The sequence below is a fragment of the Alnus glutinosa genome, chromosome 8 (genome assembly GCF_958979055.1).
Source record: "Alnus glutinosa chromosome 8, dhAlnGlut1.1, whole genome shotgun sequence".
In the NCBI taxonomy this organism is placed as follows: Eukaryota; Viridiplantae; Streptophyta; class Magnoliopsida; order Fagales; family Betulaceae; genus Alnus; species Alnus glutinosa.
In genome coordinates this window covers 23,922,437-23,946,787 of record NC_084893.1, presented here as the reverse complement: position 1 = coordinate 23,946,787, position 24,351 = coordinate 23,922,437, and the positions used below count along the sequence as shown (strand labels likewise).

The following is a 24,351-nucleotide window of genomic DNA, read 5'->3' as shown; positions in this document are numbered from 1 at the left end:
ATGATCCAAGATTTTCATGCTGAATTCAGAATCTAACTCTGTTTATAAAGCTTGACACTTACAACTGAAACTAACTGTTACAACTGAAACTAACTGTTACAACTGAATACCGCTCGGCTAACTTCTCTCTCAGTGAGCACTACATTGAACCAGACTGAACTCGACAAAGGCTCCTTTTTCTTTTTGATTCACACCAGCAGTTGAGATCGAAAATTCGTAAGTCACGATCTGACATCCCCAAACCCCGAAAATCTGACGAATTTATAAAACAAGGAATTAAAATTGATGCTGACACCCTCTGCCACTCACATGCAACAGGGCCTACTTTTCATGACATGAACACTATCGCTCTCTTCTTGTTTTTATTATTTCAAAGAAAAATGTGCCAAAAAAATTATGGATTCAATAGAACTACGAGGCATTTGACATGCAGAGATGGTGAATGTTTAATAGATGAAGAGTGAAGACTATCCAGAACTTGATAATTTAGAAAAGTATCACATGCTACAATTAAGTTCATCTTTTAAAATAATAATAATAATAATAATAATGATAAGAATTTATCAAACATTCACAATTACAATTTTATGCAAATCTACAGGAATGACGGGGAAAGAAAATCTTATGGTGCTCACTTATGATACAAAACTAAAACAACAAACCAGCAGAAAGCCGCCGATGGGAGCTCCCTGAGCGTCATCCGCTTTCTAAAACAACTTGTGTGTCATCTGCCATTTCTGGGATAAAAATTTCGGTGGGCTCGAGGCATCCTCTCAATGTGTCATGCCCAAGTTGTGCTCTTTCATTGTCTCCAAACCCAAAGAGTTGTCCACGGTTAGTGACTACAACAGTGTGGTACAACCCAGTGCTAATTTGAGAAACATGGTGAGCTCTTAAGCATTCAAGGATTTGAGGCCTCATTACTTTTTCGGATACTCCCCGGTCTGGGAACCCGAGGCTACCAAACCCCATCCACCCAAAGCCATAAACTGAACCATCATCAACCAGAACATAGGTTTTCCTCTTTCTGGCACAGACCTACATCATATAGGCATCAAGCATTGTCATGGATGGCAATCAGCAGTTCAGTCACAAGAAAGGAGTAAAGCAGGAGGAGTTGGACAAAAATGGTTCTAGCTTGACAAAAGAGATGCCAGACAACAGCAGTTTACTTGATATGTAATGACAAATTTAATCATAAATGATAAAGTATATGGACGAAACAACCTGCACAGCAAGATGGCTCTTAAGGCTGTCCAATAGTTCTGGAGTAGTCTTATCAACCTCATCTCCATGTCCTAATGCACCACAGTAGCCTTTGCCCCAAGTATATACCTGCAATCACCATAGCAGAAAGTTAGATCTTCCAAGAACTGAAAGATTAATCAAAATCATGCATAATCAATTTCAATCAATAAGAAAAGGAAAGCTCTTAGCCCATATTAAGAATAATAATATCTTGAGCACGGAGACTAACAAGTCCATTGGAATCTAGTGCCACAGCATGCTCGTCACCAGCAGAGACATGGACCACGTGAATACCCTTTCTCCGAAATGTCTGGATTACACGTGGCTGGAACTCATCATGCTGCTCTCCATGGCCAAGACAAAAATTAGAACCCGATCCAAAAGAGTAGGCTGTTCCATTGTCAGTAACAGCTAAGACATAACTTGGACCTGCAGCAATCTGAACTACAGTTCCAACTCCCTCAAGTACTTCAATGATTTTGGGAGTTGGTCTGTCTAAGGTGTCACCATGACCAAGCTGGCCATGTGTGTTGGCCCCACACGTATAAACCCGGCCTTGTCTTGTGAGGAACACTGTAAAATTAAGCCCCGCAGCAACCTGAAACAAGTTCCAACTCCTTAAAATTAACTACTTATGGCAAGATTCATAATGAACCCTTCTTATTTAACACTTCAGAATGAGAAAGACAAATATATCATTGGAAGAAAACACATTTAGACATGGCTTAGAGTGTCAGAACCAGCCAGCATAAACTCATTAATAAATTATAAATTTCACTGATGGTTCATGTCCGGACTCCATGCATATATTTCACCTCTGAACCACAACATATATCTGTTAAGTGCAGCAGAAAATCATTGAGCATAAAAAGCAAGACAACAATAGTCTTGAGAAGGAAAGTTACGCTTTGTGAGGTAGGACATGCGATGTAGGACATGTGCGGTCATAAAAAAAATAAATAGTTTTATTTATTTATTATATAATATTTTCCTTCTAGGATTATGTTTACTATTACTGCTAGGATTATGTATCTATTGCTACTAAGAATAGGTTTACTATTGCTACTAGGAATAGGTTTCTTTTCTCTACAAGTATTTCTCTTCTATAAATAGGCTTGCTATGTAAAACTCAATCAATTGAATTATTATCAATTCAGAGACTTCTCTCTCAAATACTCTACGGAGTCCTATATTTCTTTTAGCCTGTGAGCTTGTTTTTATCTTCTTTTTTTTGTAGAAGATGAAGACGTTTCTCCTTGCAGAATCAAAAACACTACACTTTGATTAATTACCTTAGTTTTCTGCTACGTCACTTTGGATGACAACTAATCAATCATAATACCAGACGATAACCAATAACTCCAATTCAAAAACTTCCTTGTTCACTATTAAAATTGAAGGAAAACAAAATGGAAAAAGAAATTATGCTATGATATGTGAAAGCTAACACACATTAGCATGCCAATCTGTATCAACTATATTATATACATTAAACCTGGAATCCAATTAACGATATTCTCCACAAATTTTTATTTTAAAATATAAGAATGGTGGTATGCAAATACCTGCTTGCAATGAACTCCCTTCAATGCTTCAACAAGCCTAGGCCTAAAAATGGGGCGGCTTGTATCTCTATGCCCACAACAAAATGACGAATTGTCTCCGCATGTGAAAACCTGCATCAATAATGGCCAACATCACATGATTATGGCAGCCACTTCATCAAAATCGAACAAAGTATGCATCTCAATGACACAGAGCAAAGTAAAATATATCTGAAAACTTGTCACTAAAATATCAAGGCTCAGGAATTTAGGCAACAGAAAAGTAGAAAAATATCAAACACGTCTTATCACCAACATGTAAGCTTCATTTTAGCCACTTACCCTGGATAATAATCTTGAAGAAAATCAGATATGGTACCCTAAGCTCTTTTTTCTTTTTCTTTTTGACTGGTAAGTCACAACACACCCACTGGTTCTTAAATTGATGACCTCACCCTTAATCAGTGGAGGAGCCAGGTTTTATACCTTGGGGAACCAGACTAATATATAGAAAGCCAACGAACAAAGAAGCAAACAAGAGTTAAGAAATAGGTACCTTAGAAATTTGTTATGTACAACAAACCAAACCAAAGAACTGGGAAAAGAGAGAAAAAAGAAGACAATTTTCCTTCCCAAAACTGAAACATAAAGATACAAAAACTCTTGCACACTGTTTTTGCACTCTCTCTCTCTCTTCTGAGAGTTATGTTTTTGCAAATTGTTCAGCCTCACAAACCATACCTTCCAACACATGAAAGGAGAATGGTAATACCACAATTAACATCTCACTTTCCTGTTTCATAGGCACAAGTAGTGTCATAAATAACATACGGTCTAAACGAATTAAAAACACATTTATATTTACAAGAGGCTTGATACAGTTTCTAGACACGTAATATTCACAAATATCTTTTCTTGACATTTCCAAAACATTTTTTTTTTTTTCTATAGGCAATCCTTATAAATCCTAGTCAATCTTCCTTATATTTTGATAGAAAGAGTTTTCTTCCTATACCAAAAGACTAAAAAGATTGACTAAATTCCATTAATTAAAATAAATGTGAACAACACAATTATTATAAACACTAATTGAACAAATGAGAAAAGCATAATTTTAACAACATTAAATTAATTTGAGGGGCCATGTTCAAGATTTTTGGGGGGCCATCCCCCAGCCCGCCCCTATCTTCTTTGTTGCCCTCAATTCTATCCTTACATGTGCAGAGGTGCCATTTGAGCAAGAACTCATTGGCAGATATGGTGCCCTAAACTAAACCACCTTGAACCCGCTAATATCTAGTAGTTTGTTCAGAATAAAATGGTTTGAAAAAATGTGAGCAGTGACTAACCTCTCCAGACTCCGTGACAAAAGCAGCATGATTTTGGGAAGCTGAAACTTGCATGACATGAGCCAAAGTTGGGAAATCAATCCGGGTAAATGCTACACATTGTGTTGTTTCAGGACCATGACCAAGAACACCACACAAGCTGGAACCACAAGAATAAACTGATGAATTGTTGATCAGCAATGTGTGATACCTTCCAGTGGTAATCTGCATCTGCTTAGAAAATTTAATAATAAATTACTCCTAGCCTACAAGTCTTCATCAAATAAAGGAGGAGCATAATGACAACATTACAATTAAAAAAATCAGTCAACTATCTTGCAGATTATTATTATTATTATGTTTTTTCTTAAAAAAAAATTAGAGATGCTCAAACAATATTCTCATGATTCCATGCTCAATAGCTTAAGGGTTGTTGGGTTGCAATTCCAGATTGGTCAATGTAATCGCACATGATATTCATTCCAGAGCAAACAATTTCTAACAATGATACAACCGTTATTTAACATGCAAAAAGTGGAGGAGGGGAAGGGGGGAGCAAATGCCCTCAAATGAGCTTGTCTTACACGCAAATTCATTTAAAAACAAAGCAAGGGATGCAAACAAGAAGTATACAAAAGAGGAGCACCTCAGACAACAGGAAAAAAAAAAATGGTATCTTCTTTTCACATGTTTGAGGTACCATATCAAGTAAAAACTCAAAAGTAAGCAAATGCGATCTCCACCCAAATTCCAATATAGTCAGATATTATTGCTTCCCATAGGATAATCAAACTAGTTATTTATCTATGAAGCCCAGCTCCCAATAATGTGCATACAACAGTTCATTCATTTAAAAGCAACAGCAAGTATAAAAGAAGTAGTACATTGCCTGATGTGGTCTCGACCATCTCAGACGATTGCTCCACTGACTGCAAGAACCTCAAAACCCGCTTCCAGTTCCCATTACACCGATCAAACAACTCTCTCTGAGCATTGCAACTCATCCGAGCATATATCATATTGGACGTGCACAGCTGATACGCCGCAAAGTCCACCAACGACCGGAACTTATGAGGGTACAATCCATGACTCCCACCAAAAGCCCTAGAAGTCAACTCTAAACAAACAAGATCAATTGATCTGAGCCGGCCTGCCGTCAAAATCTCCAATATCAAATGGGATGGCAAGTCCTCGATAGAAACCGACCTAAAGCGATCCCCCATTTAACTAAATTCTCAGTCTCTCAACCCCACAGGTAGAAACCCAAATTATATTTTTTCTCAAGTACTTCCCTTTTAAACGTTAATTCAAACTAAGCAAGCAATTTACCGATCGAACGCACAAGAAATATCAAATTTTTAGGCGAAATCTAAGGCAATTAAAGCAGCATATAAAGAAGACATCAGAGGGAAGAAAAATATAGGAAATTGAGTAGGATAATGGGGGTCTAGATGAAAAATTCACTGGTGGTTGAAACAGTGTCCGGAAATAAATCATCAGAAGAGTAAAATCCACACACCGGACTACCGTAAATTCGAATAAATGCGAAGTTTTACCTGCAAAGTCAGCACAAAAACCAATCAAATAATAGAAAATTATAACAACAACAACAACAAAAATAGATTAATAGCTAAAGATACAGAAATTGGCTCTGATTCAGAAGAAAAAAAAAATAGCTACTTGGTAATTGCAGGTGATGGAGAATGTAGGTTATGGGGAAAGAATTTCCATGAAATAGCTAAAGAAAAGCACATAATTGACGACATCTTACCGAGAAAAAAGTGAAATTAGAGAAGCATTTCGGTGCCGATCCCTGACTTGTTCGCCGAAAAATTGGTAAACTAAGCTCTAAATTAGAAAATTCTAGAAACTGAAAAAAGAAAGTGGAAAAAGAAGTAATTGGGCGAGTGAGATTGGTGACAAAGTTTGCCACTAAGAGAGAGAGAAGTTAGGGTTTAGAGCTCTCTTTATGGCGACATTTCCTCGCTGTCATGCTTTCTCACGCTCCCTGTCCGTGACCTTTTCTTTTCTCTAGCTCCACTCTAAGGAATCTCCGTGCGTGGAATTTCATGGTCTGGCCTGCTCCTGGATTCGACTTCGTTGTTTTCTGTGTGGTTTGACACGTGGAGGTCTCTGGTTGTGCCGCGTGAGCAGAATGATGGCACTGTTGCGTCAGAGGGCACTATTATTGGTGTTTGGTATTACGGGACGGGAGGATTATACGAAAGCTGATCGCGCGGGTGCTCTAGAAACTAAACTCGCGCTCTCTGAGGACCACGTGTCCAAGACCCGGAGTTGAGAGTATAAGAATACCATGTCACGTCCGTTACAGGAGTTGCCCAAATTGGGATGTGACCCGAAAGAGAAAAATAAAAGAGGTGAGGTGAGTAGAATTAATTTATTATTATTTTTTTAAAAAAATAACTTTGTAAAAATTTATCGAACTATCAACTGTTTTGATAAAAAAAAAGTACTAAAGATTTAAGCATGGGTAGTTTTATAAATTTCGCTAAATTCTTACCAACACCTAAATTTTAGCAATTTTTTTTTTTATTTCCTAAAAGAAAATGGATATTTCAAGATTTTACAAGATTTAACAGCAAATCCTGACGAATTATCTTTTATTAAAACGTTTAAAAATTTGGATACTCTAATTTGAGACGTTTAGAAGCTCAGTATCATTTTTTAAAAAAAAGTCGATAATTCGATACCATTCTATAAAATTATCTTTAATTTTTTAGTAATTAGCCTCGGAATTCGCATTATAATTGAATTCAAATTTAAAAAAAAAAAAAAATCCAACACCTAACGTACCATAAACAATAGAAAAATGTATAATCCCGAAAGTGTCAAACGCTGTTAAAGTCCACTTCAGTGTAGACTAAAAAATCATTAGGCCGTAAAAAATAAGCTGTCAAAAGTTGAATAAATTGTGTTGGTAGGTTGGAGAACAATACATCAAGTGGTGCGTCTGTATTCACAAAGCGGCTCATCACTAAAACACAAATCATTTCTTTTTTCTCCAAAACACGTCTCTCTTCACTGAAAACACACCTCTCAACAACATTTATTTCTCCTCCTTCACCCAAATCTTCTTTTACATTTCTTTCTTTCTCGGTCACTCTTAAGAATTATTAGTCTTATTGCATGTGTTTTGTTTTTGTTATTAATCTTAAGAATTACTCTACTTGCACGTGAAATGAATGTTCTTTCATATGTGTTTGTTTTTGTTTGTACGTGGTTTTCATATAGATAATAACTTCTATGTGGTCTTGGCAGAAAGCTCCAATGAAGAATGGACACATAAGCATGTTAAACCAAATCAAATAAACACACACACACACACACAAAAAAAAAAAAAAAACACTTATTATCCTCAAGTATCACAAAACTCTATTCTTTCCCATTTAGACCTTACCCATTACCCCCCCACTGCCCACACCACCGACCCCACGCCTCTCCTCTGAAATCTAGGGTGAAGAACGTGATCGTCTCCATCAACAAGTTCCTCTTCGCGTGCCATTGCTACTTCGTCAAGTTTTTCTCCAAGTTGGTCGATTCGTCACCCCCAACCTAAACTGCCACCACAAGGACCAAGCGCTATCGACTCCACCACTAATTGCACTAAAGAGAATGGTGGTTTTGGGCTTAGACAAGACCCTGATAGACCAAAATGTCGGACCGGTTCGACTTCCTGGTGAGGCCGAGGATCGATGACGAGATCATGAACTTCTACCTGCTACAGCGATCAAGTGTCAACGATCCTACTAACTGCGTTGGGTGAATGATATTGAGGCTGTGACGCTCCATGTGAGTGCTGATAAGGATGGTAAATCACTTTGATGGATAGTAAATCACATTCTTCGCCAAAGATTTCAGCGGAGGAGAGACGGTGAGGTCGGCGGCACTCGACAGTAACGTGGACAGTGAGTAAGGTTTGAACGGAAAAGAGAAGAGTTTTGTTATACCTTGAAGAGTAATAGTGCGTTTATATGTTTATTTGATTTGGTGTAATAAATATGCTGATGTTTCCATTCCTTATTGAAGGGCACAAAGGTCTTGGTTTATGCCAAGACCACATAGAATTCGTTCTCTTTCATATATGTGTTTGTTTTTTCCGTTGATTAAGTGTTTGCAAGAATATAATAAAAAGAAAAATGAGAAATAATATTTAAAAGCAAATAGAGAAGATAATAGAGAATCTGCTAAAGTGTGTATAAAAAAAAAAAAGTAGTAACTAAAGTAGAAAGTTGTACTTTTTTAGTAGCTATTTCAGCTACTATTGCTGGAGTTGCTCACATTTATAACCATTTTTGGGCTTATTATAAATACATTCACTAAATGTATTGAGAATTCAGTACTACTATTCCCTAATACAAGCCTGACAATTCAAAAATCCAATGTTGTATAATTATATAAAGATATAACTTATGAAAAAAACTTTTTCATAAACATCATTTCAACGAAATAAAGCCATGATGATTTTTTTTTTTAGTCTATAAGATTCTCTATTTTCACTCAAGCTTTCTAAAGTTTTACGAAAAAAAAAAAAAAAAAAAAAAAAAAAGGAAAGAAGAAGAAGAAGAAGAAAGAAAGGAAGGAAGGAAGGAAGGAAGGAAAGCCAAGGAAAAGGTTGGAGCGCGTGGCCTACTCCTCGTGTTGGTGCACGCGCTAGCTTCGGTTGTTTATTGTAAATTCGGAGTCATCCCCAGCGTGGAGCAAGGGGTTGGTGGACTGCTTAAAACCAAATAAACCCTTCAAAAAAAAAAAAAATAAAGACCAATAAAAGAGAGAGAGACACCGAATGACCCAATGCTGGCCCTGGCCCGGGCCCTGGTCAACTGGTCATGCCTTAACCTTTAAGCTTGTTATAGATTTAAAACTTATTAAATCAGCTCAAGCTATTGAATTCAAACTTTGCTTCAGATGCAAGGAAATGTTGAAGAGGATTCCATTATATTTCAAGGGAAATTAAAAGGATACAACTGTTTTTTTTTTTTATATATATATATATATAAAGTCCAAATTACTGAAAGTTAAATTTGTAGTACAAAAATACACTTGTACGTGTTGTGCTAATCTTGTATTTTACAAGAATAATGATTCATTACCACCTAAATATACAACTTTTCACCACCTTGCCTATGTGGCAAGGTGGTTCCCCACTACTTTTTAAGTTTTTTTATTTTTTAAAAATAAATTAAAGTGGAAGACCACCTTGCCACATAGACAAGGTGGTAAAAAGTTGTATATTTAGGTGGTAGTGAATCGTTACTCTTAAATCATACCTGTATTACTCCTTTTTACGATATGGAGCTACTCCTGTGTAGTGTACACATGGAAACACACGTCCTAAATAGGAAGAACCAGAACCACATGAGTACAAAAAAAGAGAAATACAGTGAGTATGTTTGGTAAATATTTTTTAAGTGTGTTTTTTTTTTAATAGTAAAAAAAGTTATTGATATGATATAAAGTAGAAAAAAGTCTTAAATTTTTTTTTTATAAGAAAAAGTGAAAAAAAAAAAAAGGAAAAAAGAAAAAAGGTTGTTAAACAGTGATTGATGTGACTTAAAAAGTAGGAAAAATTACAAAATTACTCCGTTAGATTTACTTTATTTATAATTAACTCTATGCGGTATCAAAATGAACTCAGGAGTATGCAAAAAATACAAATAATTCTCTACAGTCAAATTCTGTCAAAACACTAGACGGATTCTGTTAATGCGCCACGTCAGTCCAAATAAAATGACGACATAATAATAATAATAATAATAATAATAATATATTGTATGAATTTCATTTTTTCACAGCGGCTAATCTGAAAGTAGTTTGCATATTTTTCTACTATTGTCATCAACCCTAAATTTGATTTTTGTTTCCTGCAGATAGCAAAGTTCAGTAGCCAAGTGCCACAGGAGAAGGCTTTTTGCGTATTGATACTCCACGATTCTCCATTTTAGTTTGAAATAGATAGCTCTAGAAGTCTGCAAAAGAGCCTAATCGCCTCTTTGTGAAAATGCATCCATGGCAGCTCTTAAGTTGTTTGCAATCAGGTTTCATTCTCAGAACTCCTTTAGATTTTCGCTAACCGTCTTTGAATATGAAGGACGCAAGATTGTTATCTTCTCTAGAATTCCCCCAGCCACCTCTGGTGGTGGTTGCCAAGCCACCCATTAGTTTTTTTTTTTTTTTAATATATATTTTATAGTTTTTATTAACAACACATCATCATTTTATTGGCACTGACATGGCACACTAACATAATCCGTCAAGTGTTTTAACAGAATTTGACTGCAGGGAGTGATTAGTATTTTTTGCATAATCTAGGGACCTCTGAGTTCATTTTGATATCACAAAAGTTAATTGTAAATCAGATAAACCACAATGACTTTTTACAATTTTTTTTTTTTCCTAGAAAGTAGAATGTTTTGAAGCCCTATAAATCCCACGGACTCTAGTTAAGTAGTGGACTGACTTGAAGTTGCATTTCTGTATCACTTGGCATCTAATGTTTCAATAAGCATCCTAAACAAGGGCACTCCCCAACTGGCAGAAAAGGAATATTTACAAAATCAGGACGGTTCAAAAAGAACCCATACATCTTTTTTTTTTGTGTTTAAAAAACAGAAAACAGTTTTTGAACTAGTTTGATCAGACCCAAAGGTTGTATTGCTACTCGCCATTCCTATAATGTAGTCAAGAAACTTAAGCAATGGCTCCGATTCCTAGTTTAAGAGTCTGAATGGATTTTGGAAACGCCAGAGGAAATTTCATTGTGAACTTACTCATTTAGCCTGCTCAGCTGTTGCAAATTGAATGTCAGTATCAGGTGCCAATCTAAACTTTAGAATCTTTTGAAGCTGCGCTACCGGTTTCACATGATTGCTTGGAGTTTGATTTGGATCTATTATACATTTTCCTGAGAAAAGGTTTGCTTCAGACGGCCCAGTTTCTTCATGAACCACTGGGGTACCATCTGCAAAAGAACCCAATTTAGCAGAAATTCTTAGTCAGCAAAAGAGAGGAAAGAAGATTTTGTGCAACATAACTCCATTTCAGTGAAACATATACGACAAATAAATCTAAAGATGATACAATCTTGGATCAAATGGTCAACATGACTTCTTGTGTCATATAGGTGGCTCAACACAGCTTCAGTGATCATTCAAGTGATATTGATCTACAATGACTGCAACACAACTAATCACATGCCTACCACAAGAATATTAAGCACGCATTTCATGAAGGCCTCCCAAAATAGTCTATTATAAGGGTTCGTTTGGTTTAGCATATTCAAGACGTGCGATTTGAAAAATAGCAATTTCAAAACACAATTAATGAAAATGTGATTTTTAAGAACGTAGTGTAGAGTTTGGTAAAATCACGATTCAGTCTTTAAAATCGTGTGTTTTTAAAAACACCCCTTTACCTAAGATTTAAAAAGGTGAATTTTTCCACGTTTTCAAACCTTTATTTTTTTTCAAGCAGATTCCCAAACGGGACACCTTCTACGATTTTTTTTAAAAACAGACTTTTGGCCTGCGAAATTGCAGGGCCAAACCAACTCTGAGAATCATAGCATGCAATGGAGTTAGCAAGGATGCAAGACCAGATATGAGTTGAAAGTTTTGCTTCCAGGTAAACTAATGCATGCCTAAGGGAAATTGAGTAAATTGTAGAATAAATTGCTGGATAGGCCTTCCTCTGAATAATTCTATTCATCACTAACCCCCTCCCCCCCCCCAAAAAAACCCCCCTCAAAGCCTATCTGGTGTGGTCCCCCCAACTAAAAAACCAATCTTCATGCACCAAATGCTATGGGGGACCACGCCACATAGGCTTGGGGGGAGGATGTATAGCATTACTCGCCTTCCTCTAGCCTCTGGCCCTCTTTAAGAAAAGGCTATGTTTGTTAAAAGTTTTGAAAACTTTTTATTTTAATTTGAAAAAGTTTTTCATGCGGCAGAAAGTTGAGAAGTGTTTTCAATGGGGTCCACATTTAGAAAATGTTGTCCGTGGTGTCAGCTTAAGAAAATTGTTTGGTAAACATTTTGAAAATAGCTCTGTTTTCAAAGAAACAAATACTAACATGCAAGACCAATTTATTTTTTCAAGTGTGGAGGCTGACTTTCTTACTCATAAAAGATAAATAAAAATAAAAGAGGGAGGGAGGGAGGGAGTGGCCACACGGCCACCCTCTCCTCCGTTGGGGGTGGCAACTCTCTCTATTTTATTTTTTTGATAAGAAAAATATATTGAAAATGCGCAAAGGGGCGCAACCCAAAGTACACAGGATGTATACAAGGAACCCCTAATGTAAAGAACATAGAGAACATCTATCTAAGAAATCAAAATAGGAACAGTCATGCATAAACTTGATTCTATCTCTCCACATAAACAACATTTGAAGCATCTTTCTCTTCAGATTAGACAAACCAGTCTCACAATCTTCAAAACAGCGAGCATTCCGTTCCCTCCAAACGCACCACATCAAACACAACGGAGCCATGCGCCAAATCTGTATCGAAGTCCGCTTACCCTTCTGGCCCCTCCAACTCCCCAACATGTCTTTCACCGACCCCGGCATAACCCACTCCACCCCAAACAATTGCAGAAGCGCCCTCCACAATTCTGTAGCCACAATTCTCTCTATTTTATTTAGAAGTAATAAATCATCCTCTGAGAAAAAATAAGTATATGTTTTTTCAAAATATTCTTATAAGGTGTAGGAAGTTTTCTAAAAAGTGTATTGTGTTTTATCTTTTGAAAAGTATTGTGTTTTTTTTTGGAAAACAGAAAAGCCAAGCTTCTTATTATCTGAGTTAAGAGTTCAAAAAACTATGACTTTAACTTCAGATAGTAACAGAGGCAATAGAGTTCAAAAAAGTATGAGTTAAGCAGTACTGATATGAGAAATATTCAAACATGTTCCATCCCCTATGAGGATTTGGTCCTGGCCGTGGTACTCCTCTTGGGCTAAGTTGAGATTCTGAAGATGGCCGGTGAGATGGTGAGTTGCACCGGTGTCAGGATACCACAGTTCTTCAGTTGGCAGTACGGGTGTGGAGTAATAACCTTGGGGATTGGACAGCTAGTACGACTCGGGCTGTTGAGACAACTCAGGTTGGTCCTGTGGGTAGTAGCAACGGACTGCTGTGTGTCCAAGCTTGCCACAAATTTGGCAGGTATGTCGAGAAGATGCTGCATCCGTGGAGAAATAGGAACCTTGTCCTCTGTTGTGGAAAGATCCACGTCCCCGATTGTAGGAATGACCACCACGACCACGGAAACCTCGACCGTGAAAATTTGACGTGCGGGTGGTGATGTTCGCAGCAGGTGGGTGAACATCAACGCTCGGGATTTGTTGTTCCAGTCGCATCTCGTGAGCAAGTAAGTGGCTGTAAAGTTCATCAACGGACAATGGGTTGACTCTGGTTGTGACCGATGTCACAAAAGGATCGTAATCGGAGCCGAGCCCTTTGAGAAGAAAAGAAACACTCTCAAAATCGTTGAGAGGCTGTCCGGCGGCAGAAAGGGTATCACTGAGCGTCTTTATGGTCTGAAAATACTAAGGATCATCTGATCCCGTTGGTTCCAGGCGAGGAAGCCAGGGTTGACGACGGTAGCAAGAGCTCCGACAATAGTGTTCGGATTCGGAATCGTCTGGGCAAGAGGTAGAGAGGAACCATCAAGGAATCCATAAGCGTCTTGGCCTTTAATATAGGCAAGAATTTGAGTCCGCCAGGCCATGAAGTTACCTTTGGTGAGTTTGATACTAAGGTTATGGTTCATATTTGGGACGGAAAAGACGACAGTGGACTGGACGGGTGGTGGGGGATGTGACGCCATGGATTCGGTGTCGTTAGCCGTGGATCATGACGTTGGTCGATGATTGGGCTCTGATACCATGATAGAAATAATGTATTAGGCTGTAAAACCGTGCTCTATAGATGAGCTTTCATTGAATATATATAGGAGTATTACAAGAGATAAACATAAACAAGGACTCCTATACATAATTGATCTAGGACTTCTTTAGCTCTCAACTAACTAGAATACAATTTATCTTAGAACTCTATCTTCAGATTAGGACTCCGGATAGGATTAGAACTCTTCTCAATAGTCTTCAAATTGTGTTGTGCCGCACAACACTCATAAGTGGAATTGGAGTCTTGTGTTGGAGTTGTGTTAATAGTCGGCTAGAACATTGAGACCATACTTTCTGACAGTTATACCACATAGATAATGAAGCAAGATTCAACACATATAGAGAAACCATGTGACGTATAGAGAAAGATTCAACACATAATAGAGAAACCAAGTGAAAAGGTGAATGACCCTAGCATGGGGGCAGTTAATCCTGCTTATGTAACAGAACCTACTCCTAATTAATGAAATGGAGGAACTAACTTCTTGGCAAACAAATTAAGTGTGACACATAACAAGCTCACCTTCTTCCTTGAAAACCAAGCATGTGCCAATTGTTTCTTCATATTCTCCTATCTGTAAAAAGACCAGAATCAGTAAAGGTCTGAAGGGAACCATGAGTCAGGCCTCACAAATTAACATGAGACTCGATGAGAAAAACAAAAGCAGAGCCAATAGGACTTAAAGAAACCAAAATGCTAAATTATAAAGTTATTCCAGCAACACAGCAAGCTCCCCAATCTTCATCCTGACGGTTATACTAACTAACAATAGAATGAATAGATCAAAGCTAAAATTTCCACTTAGACTATCATGGAGCAAGTAAAGAGAATGGTAGATATGAGAAATGCTACACACACTCCCAAGTACACACTCTCTGACGCGGCACTAAAACTCACCATTAGATTTTGAATGGATCACTATTGAATTTTGGATCCAATTGTGATTTTTAGTGCCATATCAAAGAATGTGTATTTGAGAGTGTAGGAGTAAGGGTGCGTGTATCATTTCTCTGATACATATAAGTAATTTCTGACTATTTCTAGCTGAAAGACTAAATTATAAAGGTCAGCCATGGTTTATGAAAGATACAGACATCTCCACAAAATTGAGTGGTTAAAGGATGCATAATATGCTCTGTCGGGAGCCACTGTGACCGCGGATCCGACTTTGTCAGCTATTCTTGGGTGCTCTCTTCAGACGGAACCACCATCGTTGCCTTCTCTTGGGGCGGTTCCGTATCTGCCTTCTTCCGGGAGAGGGGCTAGCGTTTTCTTCTTTCCCCCAATGCCGGCTTCTGATCCGTCTTGTCCGGCAGATCCAACTCCTTCTCCGGTTCCTGCCTCTTCTTGTCTGATTCCTGGTTGTGCTGACAGTGAGACGCCAGTTAAGAAGGTTGCAGATTCTCCAGAGCCCCCAGTGAAGTTGGGTCTTAAGAAGGGGTTTCTCAACCATCGTCCGAAGGTGCCAGTTTCTCCCCCCTTGCCTCGGAAGGCAAATGTTTTAGGGATGGTTGGCCCTTCCTCCCCTTCGAGAGGCTGCCAATCTCGAAATTGGCCGGTCGGATTTGATCATAACGGGGAGGTTGTGGTTTGGGAGGACGTCAATGATTTTTGGGATGGTTTGCCCTTGGATTGGGATATGGACGGTGATTTTGAGGAGGAGGCTTTGGCTATTCGGGATGCCATGGAAGAGGAATTTCTGCGTGAGAAGATGATAGCACGCCAGAAATCGAAGGGAAAGAGGGAGTTGCTGAATTTGCAAAGTTCCATTAACTATGGTGTTGCTTCAGACTCCTCTAGGCGCAGGAAAGGAAAGGGCCTCAAGTTGTAGGGTAGTGTTCATTAGAGGGCCTTTGGGTTGTCTCTAGGTTTCTTTTGTGGGTTGTTTTGGGTTTTTTTTCGGGTTCTCGGGTTTTCCTTTTGGAGTTTTTGGTGGGTTTCGGGCTTGGTCCTCTTGGGGTATTTTTGGGTTTTTTTTTCTTTTTTTGTGCTGGCTTTGGCTGCTCGTGTATACCCCCGGTGTACTTAAGGGCGTCTTACACTTTTTAATAAGCTTACTTACTTATCAAAAAAAAAAAAAAAAGAATATTGAATTATTCCAGAATATCACATCATAACGAAATTATACATTATACATTGTATCTATTGACATACCCCAACAACTGATAAAATATAGCCTCCTACATTGCTATATTTCTGAAAATTCTTGATATTCCAGAACAAACAAATATGCGGGATATGATACTCTATTTATTCCAATATTATATTGCTATTACTTATGAAATTATTTACAAGTTATTTTCACAACATATTCGACTAAGTCACTCTTCATACATCTTATTCTTCTCTTCCCGAATAGAGTGATAGTTCCCATTTACATTCAATCCTAATTTTCCTCCATTTTTACCTTTGTCAGTCTACTCCATTTTTTTTAATGATCAAATCACCAATAATTTTTAATTCATCAAATCCCACTGAATTCATTTTGTAAAACACCTTGTATTTTTTTTTTTAATCCGTACCCTAAACATCTTCACATGTTACATTGTTTTTTTCCCAATATACATGTGCAAGTATAAAAAAATGTTCGATCCCACATTGGATAATTGTTACAAGTGCTAGTGATTAATATAATACAATTTTTTCTCTTTTGTTGATAAAATTTCATTATCATTAAATAAGCGCAAAGAGGCGCAACCTTAGTAAACAGAGAATATACAAGAGAACCTCTAATCTGGAGAAAAAAAAGAACAAAAGTTCAAAAAATTTGCAAAACTAGAAACAAGCAAACTATGATGAGCAGATATCCAAGAATATAAAGTATTGATCACAATCTTCCACAACTGTCACCGAAGTCCCACATCTTCAAAGCTCCGAGCATTCCTATCTCGCCAATGACACCACATTAGGCACAATGGAACCAACCTCCATACTCCCATCATTATACCACGCCCAACCTGTTCTCCCCAATTAACCCATTCCACACAAATTAGATTAAGAACGGAACTTCATAATTCTCTTGTTTTTTTTTATAAGTAATTCTCTTGTTACTTCACAATGAATCAATAAATGATCAATGGACTCCCCACTTCTCTTACACATACAACACCACTCAACCACGACAATATTTCCCTTTATCAAGTTATCAAGTGTTACTATTTTCCCTAATGTTGTCCACACAAAGAACGCCACCTACAATGGAGCCTTGATTCTCCATATACTCTTCCAAGGAAAAAATGATCCATTCAGGTTATTTAACACTTGATAAAACAACTTCACTTCAAACTTGCTCCTTTTGGAAGGACTCCATCTTATTCTATCCTCCTCTCCTTGTCTTAGTTGGAAAGAATACAACCTCTCAAAAAAATATACTACCACCTCCAACTCCCAATCTTGATATGTTATAGTAAAAAATTACATTCTACTAAATAATCTCTTCTTGAAACAGCATGTTATCCACCACCCATGCATCCTTTCTCTAAGCAATACTAAACAAATCCGAGTAAGACATTTTCAACGGTCTATCCCCACATCAAACATCATGCCAAAAACTAACCTTTGACACAACCCCACGTCGAATCTAACAACTTGGAAAACCTATCCCACCCCTTTCTAATATATTTCCACACTCCCACTCCAAATGCCCCCGTTACCTCCTTAGAGCACCAACCTTCCCTGATACTATTATATTTAGTCTCTGTCACCAATCTCCATAATGCCTCTCTATCCATGGCATACCGCCACAACTACTTTCCCAAAAGGGCTCGATTAAATTGAATCAAATTTCTAACTCTCAACCCACCTGATTTTATCGAAGAGCAAATCCTTTCCCAATTCACTAAATGGAATTTAGACTCATCTCCAATACCACCCCATAAAAAATCCTTATGTAGTCTCTCAAGCCTATTGGTCACTCCCACAGGAATAGGGAACAAAGACAAGTAATACGTAGGTAGGTTGGATAGAGTCCTCTTGATTAGAGTTAATCAACCACCCTTAGATAAATAAAGTTTCTTCCAAACAGCCAACCGATGTCCAATTTTTTCAATAACACCATTCCAAATAGAAGTGGCCTTATAAGAAGCTCCCAAAGGCAAACCCACATACTTCATTGACAATGAAGAGACTCTAAACCCAAGAATACTGGCCAGTTCTTCTACATCTTCCACTTCACCTGCAAGAAGAATTTCTGATTTTGCTAAATTGATTTTCAATCCCGAAACTGCTTCAAAACATAAGGAAATACACCGCAAATGTCGAATTTGTTCGGAATTTGCATCACAAAAAATCAGTGTATCATTAGCAAACAATAAATGAGATACTACCAACTCTTCATTATTCCTTGATGCCACTGAAAACCTGTCAAAAGACCCCTATCCATTGTTGCAATCATCATTCGACTCAACGCCCCCATAACAACCAGGAACAACAACGGTGATGAAGGATCCCCTTGTTTCAACCCACGAGAGCTAGAAAAAAAAATCCAAACGATGTTCCATTCACAAGAATGGAAATTGCACCGTAGATATACAATGCTCCATTCAATCCCTCCATTTCTCCCGAATCCGCATCTCTTTAACAAATAAAGCAAGAACTCCCAATTTAATATAATTGAATCCAAGCCCATACATTTAAGCTTTTAAATTGAATGATGTCTCAATATATTATATTATGGTTTTACTGTAGGACTTTCCAAGAAGTTAATCTCCCGAAAAGTTTTTTTGTCTCAAAAAATAAAAATAACTCTTCAAGTTTTATCTTGTTTATTTCTACTAACTCTCACCATTTATCCCCAACATCTGCTGCCTCCCTGACTTTCCATGTTGACCGAACTATAACTTATTCAATAATACCAAAGTCCCAAATTATCACCACTTTGACCTACCAAAAAGGTCCTAGTTGATTATCATCGAACAAGGTAACAGCCAGCACCAACACTAGTACAAGGAAAAAATACAGTTTTTATATCAGTAATAAATTTTTATGAAAAGAACAAAAGGGCGAACATTAATGTGCGGGAGATGTAAAAGGGCACATTTAAAAATAAATAGAAAAAATTATTTTTCGAAATCTTGAGATGAACATATTGAAAAGCAAAAGGGGAAGAAGAAAAAAACCTCATTCAAATGCCACCCAAGACAGGATGAACACAATGTCTAATGTGACAAAATCAACAAAAGCTGAGTTGTATGAACTCAATTTAAATGCTGCATTCAAATCATGAAATGACATAACTGTTATATATATAAGATATTCCCATTACAGTATCAACTTTAATTAAGGAGCAAGGGAATCAAGTGGCAGCATCTTATCACAATAGTGCTCTACCAAAATAATAGAGTTGGACAGAGTGGGAAACAACTTCATTTTTGCATGAAGAGGGGACAGAACATTTAAAGAAAACACAACTAATGCGTGTCCCAAGGCACAGATAAATTCAGATTCTGATAAAGGAAAGAAGAAGAAAAAATAATAATAAAAAGAAACCTGTTTAGATAATGAACTGTCACACTAAAAGCAAATACAGGATTACCACGGGAAATTAACGCACCAGCTTCACCTTGTCATCTATAACTAACACTGGATTCAATGTGTCCAGCCCCTACAATTAAAAAACAAAGTAATGGTAATAGATTTGAAGGGGGAAAGAATCCATTTCCAGAAATTAAGAAAGCAAAAAAAAAAAAATGGCAAAAAGAAAGCCAACTCCTAAAGAACTGACACGTTAGATAAACCAGTGATGATAAAGAGGCCATCATCTTCAAGCCATAAATTAACGAAATTGAAGCAAAAACTATAAAAGAAAATGTCCCACTACCAAAAACTTTGCAGGGCACGAAAGTTTCTTTTAAGCCATCCATATTAAAAACTTGGCATCCTCTACAACTAAAGAAAATAATTTGGATTATCCAAGCAATACTCCATATAGATATGCATGTCTGTGTGAGTGTCAAAGTTTTTTACTTAATTTGATAAATCTCAAAGAATTGCCTCTCTCCAGTCTGGAACATACAGATAGAACATATGGTGCATTTGGTGGGGTGTCAAGTATCCCAGAAAGACAGTTGAGATCAAGCAATACAAATTCTTCTTCATCCTTATGATCTTGTTGCACCGAATTCACCTCCATATCCTAAACACACCAACAAAAACAGGTAAAAAGGATGTCAGAGAGACGTATAGAACTGTGTTCACCATTCAAAACAATAATCACACATAGCCTATGAAAATAGAGAAGGGAAAGGAGAATAGTTTTCAGCCAACCTTCCATTGCAAAGTACCCAACTGCAACAGACCTACGGTTATAGAATCTGTTGTTTACAGATTTCTATTGTAATGGAAGTGTATTGTAATTGAATGAATGGGTTGTGTTGATGTAAATGGAAAACTATGGATTTAATGGAATGAAGTCAGAAAAACAAAAATAAACTTCTGGTTATTTGGAGGATAACCAAACCTCCAAGAACAAAGCTAATTTCATACAATTCAGATAATCACCCCTTTCTCAATTTTCCCCCTCTTTATACAATGAGAACAATTACAAAACAAACTAACCCAAACCACTAACTAACTACCCAATTCACACAGTCCAACCCATTACAAGGACAATCCAGTTTAGTTGCTCAGTCAGCTCCACGTGGTGCCACATCAGCCTTATTTAGGATTCCCATATTTTTCCACACACCACACACACTCTTCCTTCAGAACTTGCCACGTCACCGACCCCCTCTAATCTACTGCCATCTGGATCCCACTACTTAACACCTCTCACACCTCGGAGTGTTGTCGTGTGGAAGATGGTGCCTTTGGAGATAACGAAATTACATAAATTTTGAGGACCGAGAAAATACGTTAGAGGAGCTCAAAACCTTCTTCTTTTATTCTCTTTTTACTTGGGCAGCTGCGTACTTAGCTCCCTTAGTGATTAGCTTTAATGATTTGCTTGCACTTTTTTCTTCTCCTAATTAGGCGTTTCTCTTGTATACTTTATGAGTACCTAGGTTGCACTTCGAGCTTTTAATAATAATCAGCTTGTAAAAAAAAAACCCTCTCACACCTTGTTCTTGATTGTCCTGCAATAGGGTCACTATGCACATAGTGAATATTTGATCCTTAAGGGTTTGACAATCTCTTATATATATTTTTCTATTATATAGGAGAATTACATCCTTGCAAAATTTCTTAAATCTAACTCTCCAATTTTCATTTTAGACATTAGATTATGCAACTCCTCTTCCACTTCATACTGAGCCCTCAACTCATCTACCCAGTTGATTGTAGGGATTGAAATAAGAGATAAGACCACTTGTTCCTCCAATTCTTCATTTCTTGACAGAGCATCAGCCACACTGTTGTCAATACCCTTCTTATACTCCACTATAAAATCATACCCCAATAGCTTTGTGATCCCTTTTTGTTGTAATGAAGTGCCTACTTTTTGCTCTAATAAGAACTTCAAACTTTGTTGGTCAGTCCTAACTATGAAGGACTAACCCCAAGTGGTAAGGGCCTTGGTCTTTGTAGTAGTCCAATGAAGTCTAAGGTTCGAATCCCCTTAAGTGCAAACAATTCCTTAGAGCCAACTTGCTGACGAAGCTGGAGTATCATCCAGTCCGTGTGGATGGGGCACTTTGGCACTTTACATGGTCCAATATTTACCTGACAGTGATGGGTACACAAAGTGGCCTTGCCTTGGAGGGGTTATTCGTCATTAAAAAAAGAAAAAAAGAAGAGAGAGAGTCATAACTATGAAGTCCTAAAAAGTATGGCCTCCCACTTCTGGATTGTTGTTACTAGGGCAAACAACTCCTTCTCATAGGTAGACATGTAAAGCCTTCCCTTTTAAGACCTTGCTCAAATAAGCAATAGGTTTTTGTGATTGCAGCCTTGAGCTTTTGGAAGGCCTCTTTGGCTAAGTCATCCCAACTAAAAGCATTCTTTCTCAACATAGCTGTTAGTGGGGTAGCAATAGTGCCATAACCTTTAATGAATTTTCTATAATATCCTGTCAGCCCTAAAAATCATAAAGCACTTTAATTAATGTTTTTGGAAATGCCAATCAACCACAGCCCCATAGGCCTAATCTTATTAGGCCTTGCCTTCACCCCATGTTTTGAAACAATGTGTCCCAAGTACTCAACTTCTTGGCACCCGAACCTACACTTAGACATCTTAGCATATAATTGATTTTTCCTTAGTATGTCCAGTGTAGTTTTGAGATGTTCAAGGTGTTCATCCAAACTTCTACTATACACCAGAATATCATTAAAAAAAAAAAAAAAAAAACAGAATGAACCTTCTCAAATAAGGTTCAAAAATTTGGTTCATTGGTAAGCCCAAAGGGCATTACCAAAAACTCATAGTGGCCTCCATGAGTTATGAATTTTTTTAACGGTTATCTTCGGTAACCACCCAAATTTGGTGATACCCTGGCCTTAAATCAAGTTTGGAAAAGAAAAAAAAAAATTGTAACCCTTAGCTCATCTAACAATTCATCCACAACTGGTATAAGATACACATTCTCCAGCTTCCATCCGCCTAACTAATATGGGACAGGAGAATGGGCTGTGACTGATTTTGATCACGCCTGAATCCAAAAACTCCCAAACAATTTTTTCAATCTCCTCTTTCTGATGATAGGGGTACCGGTAGGGTCTCACTAAAACTGGTTGTGCTCCTTTTACAGGGTATTGAAGACCTCTCAATTCCTTTTACAGGACTGCCATGGACGTCGGATTCAGAAATGTGGTGGAATTTTACGATCCCAAGTGTCCCACATTGGTTAAGATTACAATCTTAGCCATCTGTATATAAATTCTTGAGCACTCTCCCCTTCAACCCGGTTTTTAATGGTAACTTCTACCTAAGGTTTATTACATCAACATCTCAAATTTCAAAATTTTTCCTTTTCTGTTGCTAATCGCGAGTAAACAAATAGGGGTTTAGCGGTTTAAGAGATTTCAAATTTCGATACTATAAGCCATAGCCAAAACTCTCCCATTCCCTAAGCTATTTTTCATACCCACATCAGTGACATCACCAACTTACACAATCAACTTATGCAAGCCCAGGAAAAGGCATAAACAAACACAATTTAGCCGGTATAGACTAAGAGCCAAAACCCAATGCACAAATTTTAATAGAACAAGTGTTTTAACCTTGATTTCTAGAGCGAGTTCCCTTCGATTTTCCAGTAAGCTCGCCGGAAGAAAGACGCACCGGTACAAAGAGGTGTCCGGCGGTGGTGGTGGTGTGGCTGCCGCAGAGCTGAGATACGAGGAGATAAATAGAGGGGGTGGGGAGAGTAGCGAGTGACGGAGAAAGCCGTATCAGCCTTATTACCTAAGCTTGAAATCGTGTTTGGAGTTTGGCGTCTGTTTTGAACTCGCAATTTTTGTGTAAGATCGTGTTTCGAGCATTCATAGTAGCCGCGGCAAATTTAATAATTTATTAGCCAAAAGAATTAAAAAAATTATTTATTTATTTATTTTAGCTATCACTACTTATCATCTATTTTAGTTATTATTTTTACTATTTTATTTAAAAACATTTTTCAAAAAAAAAAATCTTTCTTAGCTAAATAAACTGAACACATCCGTCGAGTTCCACGTGGTCGACCACTCTCTCTCTCTCTAGTTTGGGCCGTTTGGCCGAGAAGGTTGCCCAACTTGCCCATTCAATTTTTAGGGCACTGTTTTGTAGTTTTGTTGAATTAAGTTGTTGATTCTAGAGGAATGAACCATTTTTTTTATGGCTGTGATTTCGGAATTGTAATATACCCGGAGTGATGTTACTATTTTGATATGTATTTTGCTGAATTTTGTGTATGTAAATGATGGTATGATTATGGAATAGAATGAATTTGTTGTATTGAAATGAAATGGACTCCAATTGATTGGATCAATTCGAGATGATCAATCTCCTTTTAACAAGACTAAGATTCTAAGCTAATCAAGAACTATGAACTAAGTTATTAAACTAACATTTTATGCCAAAGGTTTTGAATGAATGAAAATACAAAAGAGTGACCCTTTTATTCTATAGTTTATTTACATGACAGCTCAGTTCAAGTGGTTAACCCACTTGCATGACAGTTTAGCCAAGTATAGTTATAACTAATTCATAACCTACTTGCTAAAAGTCCATGTGCTTAAAACCCATTTATACTAATCCACTCAGCACTTGCCACGTAAACCACCTTACATGTAGACATTTGACAGGAATAGCCGGGTTGCTTATGGTTGTGATTTCAGTATTGTCCATCTTAGTTTTGGGGGTTTTCTTGCTTGGCCGATTTGG

The 24,351-nt window shown here is 37.4% G+C and overlaps 2 protein-coding genes across 5 annotated transcripts; both read right to left on the bottom strand.

Annotated features, from left to right (window-relative positions):
- Positions 1–510: 510 nt before the first annotated feature.
- On the bottom strand, positions 511–6,214 carry LOC133875254 (ultraviolet-B receptor UVR8). The gene is made up of 7 exons (XM_062313311.1): positions 5,892–6,214; positions 5,005–5,676; positions 4,142–4,351; positions 2,814–2,924; positions 1,478–1,846; positions 1,228–1,335; positions 511–1,038 (listed from the first exon to the last, which is right to left on the bottom strand). The coding sequence occupies exons 2-7, from the start codon at positions 5,341–5,343 to the stop codon at positions 697–699; spliced, it is 1,479 nt and encodes a 492-aa protein (XP_062169295.1). The 5' UTR covers positions 5,344–5,676; positions 5,892–6,214; the 3' UTR covers positions 511–696.
- A 3,153-nt stretch (positions 6,215–9,367) lies between these two features.
- On the bottom strand, positions 9,368–23,462 carry LOC133874494 (uncharacterized). Of its 4 annotated transcripts, none has more exons than XM_062312327.1 (6): positions 23,211–23,462; positions 20,066–20,185; positions 19,604–19,654; positions 14,575–14,626; positions 10,909–11,099; positions 9,368–9,472 (listed from the first exon to the last, which is right to left on the bottom strand). In XM_062312327.1, the coding sequence occupies exons 2-5, from the start codon at positions 20,180–20,182 to the stop codon at positions 10,909–10,911; spliced, it is 411 nt and encodes a 136-aa protein (XP_062168311.1). In that variant the 5' UTR covers positions 20,183–20,185; positions 23,211–23,462; the 3' UTR covers positions 9,368–9,472. The 4 variants fall into 4 exon arrangements, with proteins under 4 accessions (XP_062168311.1, XP_062168310.1, XP_062168309.1 ...); XM_062312326.1 differs by lacking the exon at positions 9,368–9,472 and adding an exon at positions 10,595–10,808; XM_062312325.1 differs by lacking the exon at positions 9,368–9,472 and having other exon boundaries at positions 10,595–11,099.
- Between the last annotated feature and the right edge of the window lie 889 nt (positions 23,463–24,351).

What these genes read in the sequence shown, in the direction of transcription:
- LOC133874494 (XM_062312327.1), bottom strand. Translation starts at nt 20,182, where the DNA reads ATGGAGGTGAATTCGGTGCAACAAGATCATAAGGATGAAGAAGAATTT. An exon ending in TAGATGACAAGGTGAAGCTG is followed by an intron (nt 14,627 to 19,603) that starts GTGCGTTAATTT and finishes GTCTTTTTACAG; the next exon opens with ATAGGAGAATATGAAGAAAC. An exon ending in CTTGGTTTTCAAGGAAGAAG is followed by an intron (nt 11,100 to 14,574) that starts GTGAGCTTGTTA and finishes GTTCTTTTGCAG; the next exon opens with ATGGTACCCCAGTGGTTCAT.
- LOC133875254 (XM_062313311.1), bottom strand. Translation starts at nt 5,343, where the DNA reads ATGGGGGATCGCTTTAGGTCGGTTTCTATCGAGGACTTGCCATCCCAT. An exon ending in TCGAGACCACATCAGGCAAT is followed by an intron (nt 4,352 to 5,004) that starts GTACTACTTCTT and finishes TTTTCTAAGCAG; the next exon opens with ATGCAGATTACCACTGGAAG. An exon ending in AGAGCCATCTTGCTGTGCAG is followed by an intron (nt 1,039 to 1,227) that starts GTTGTTTCGTCC and finishes TATATGATGTAG; the next exon opens with GTCTGTGCCAGAAAGAGGAA.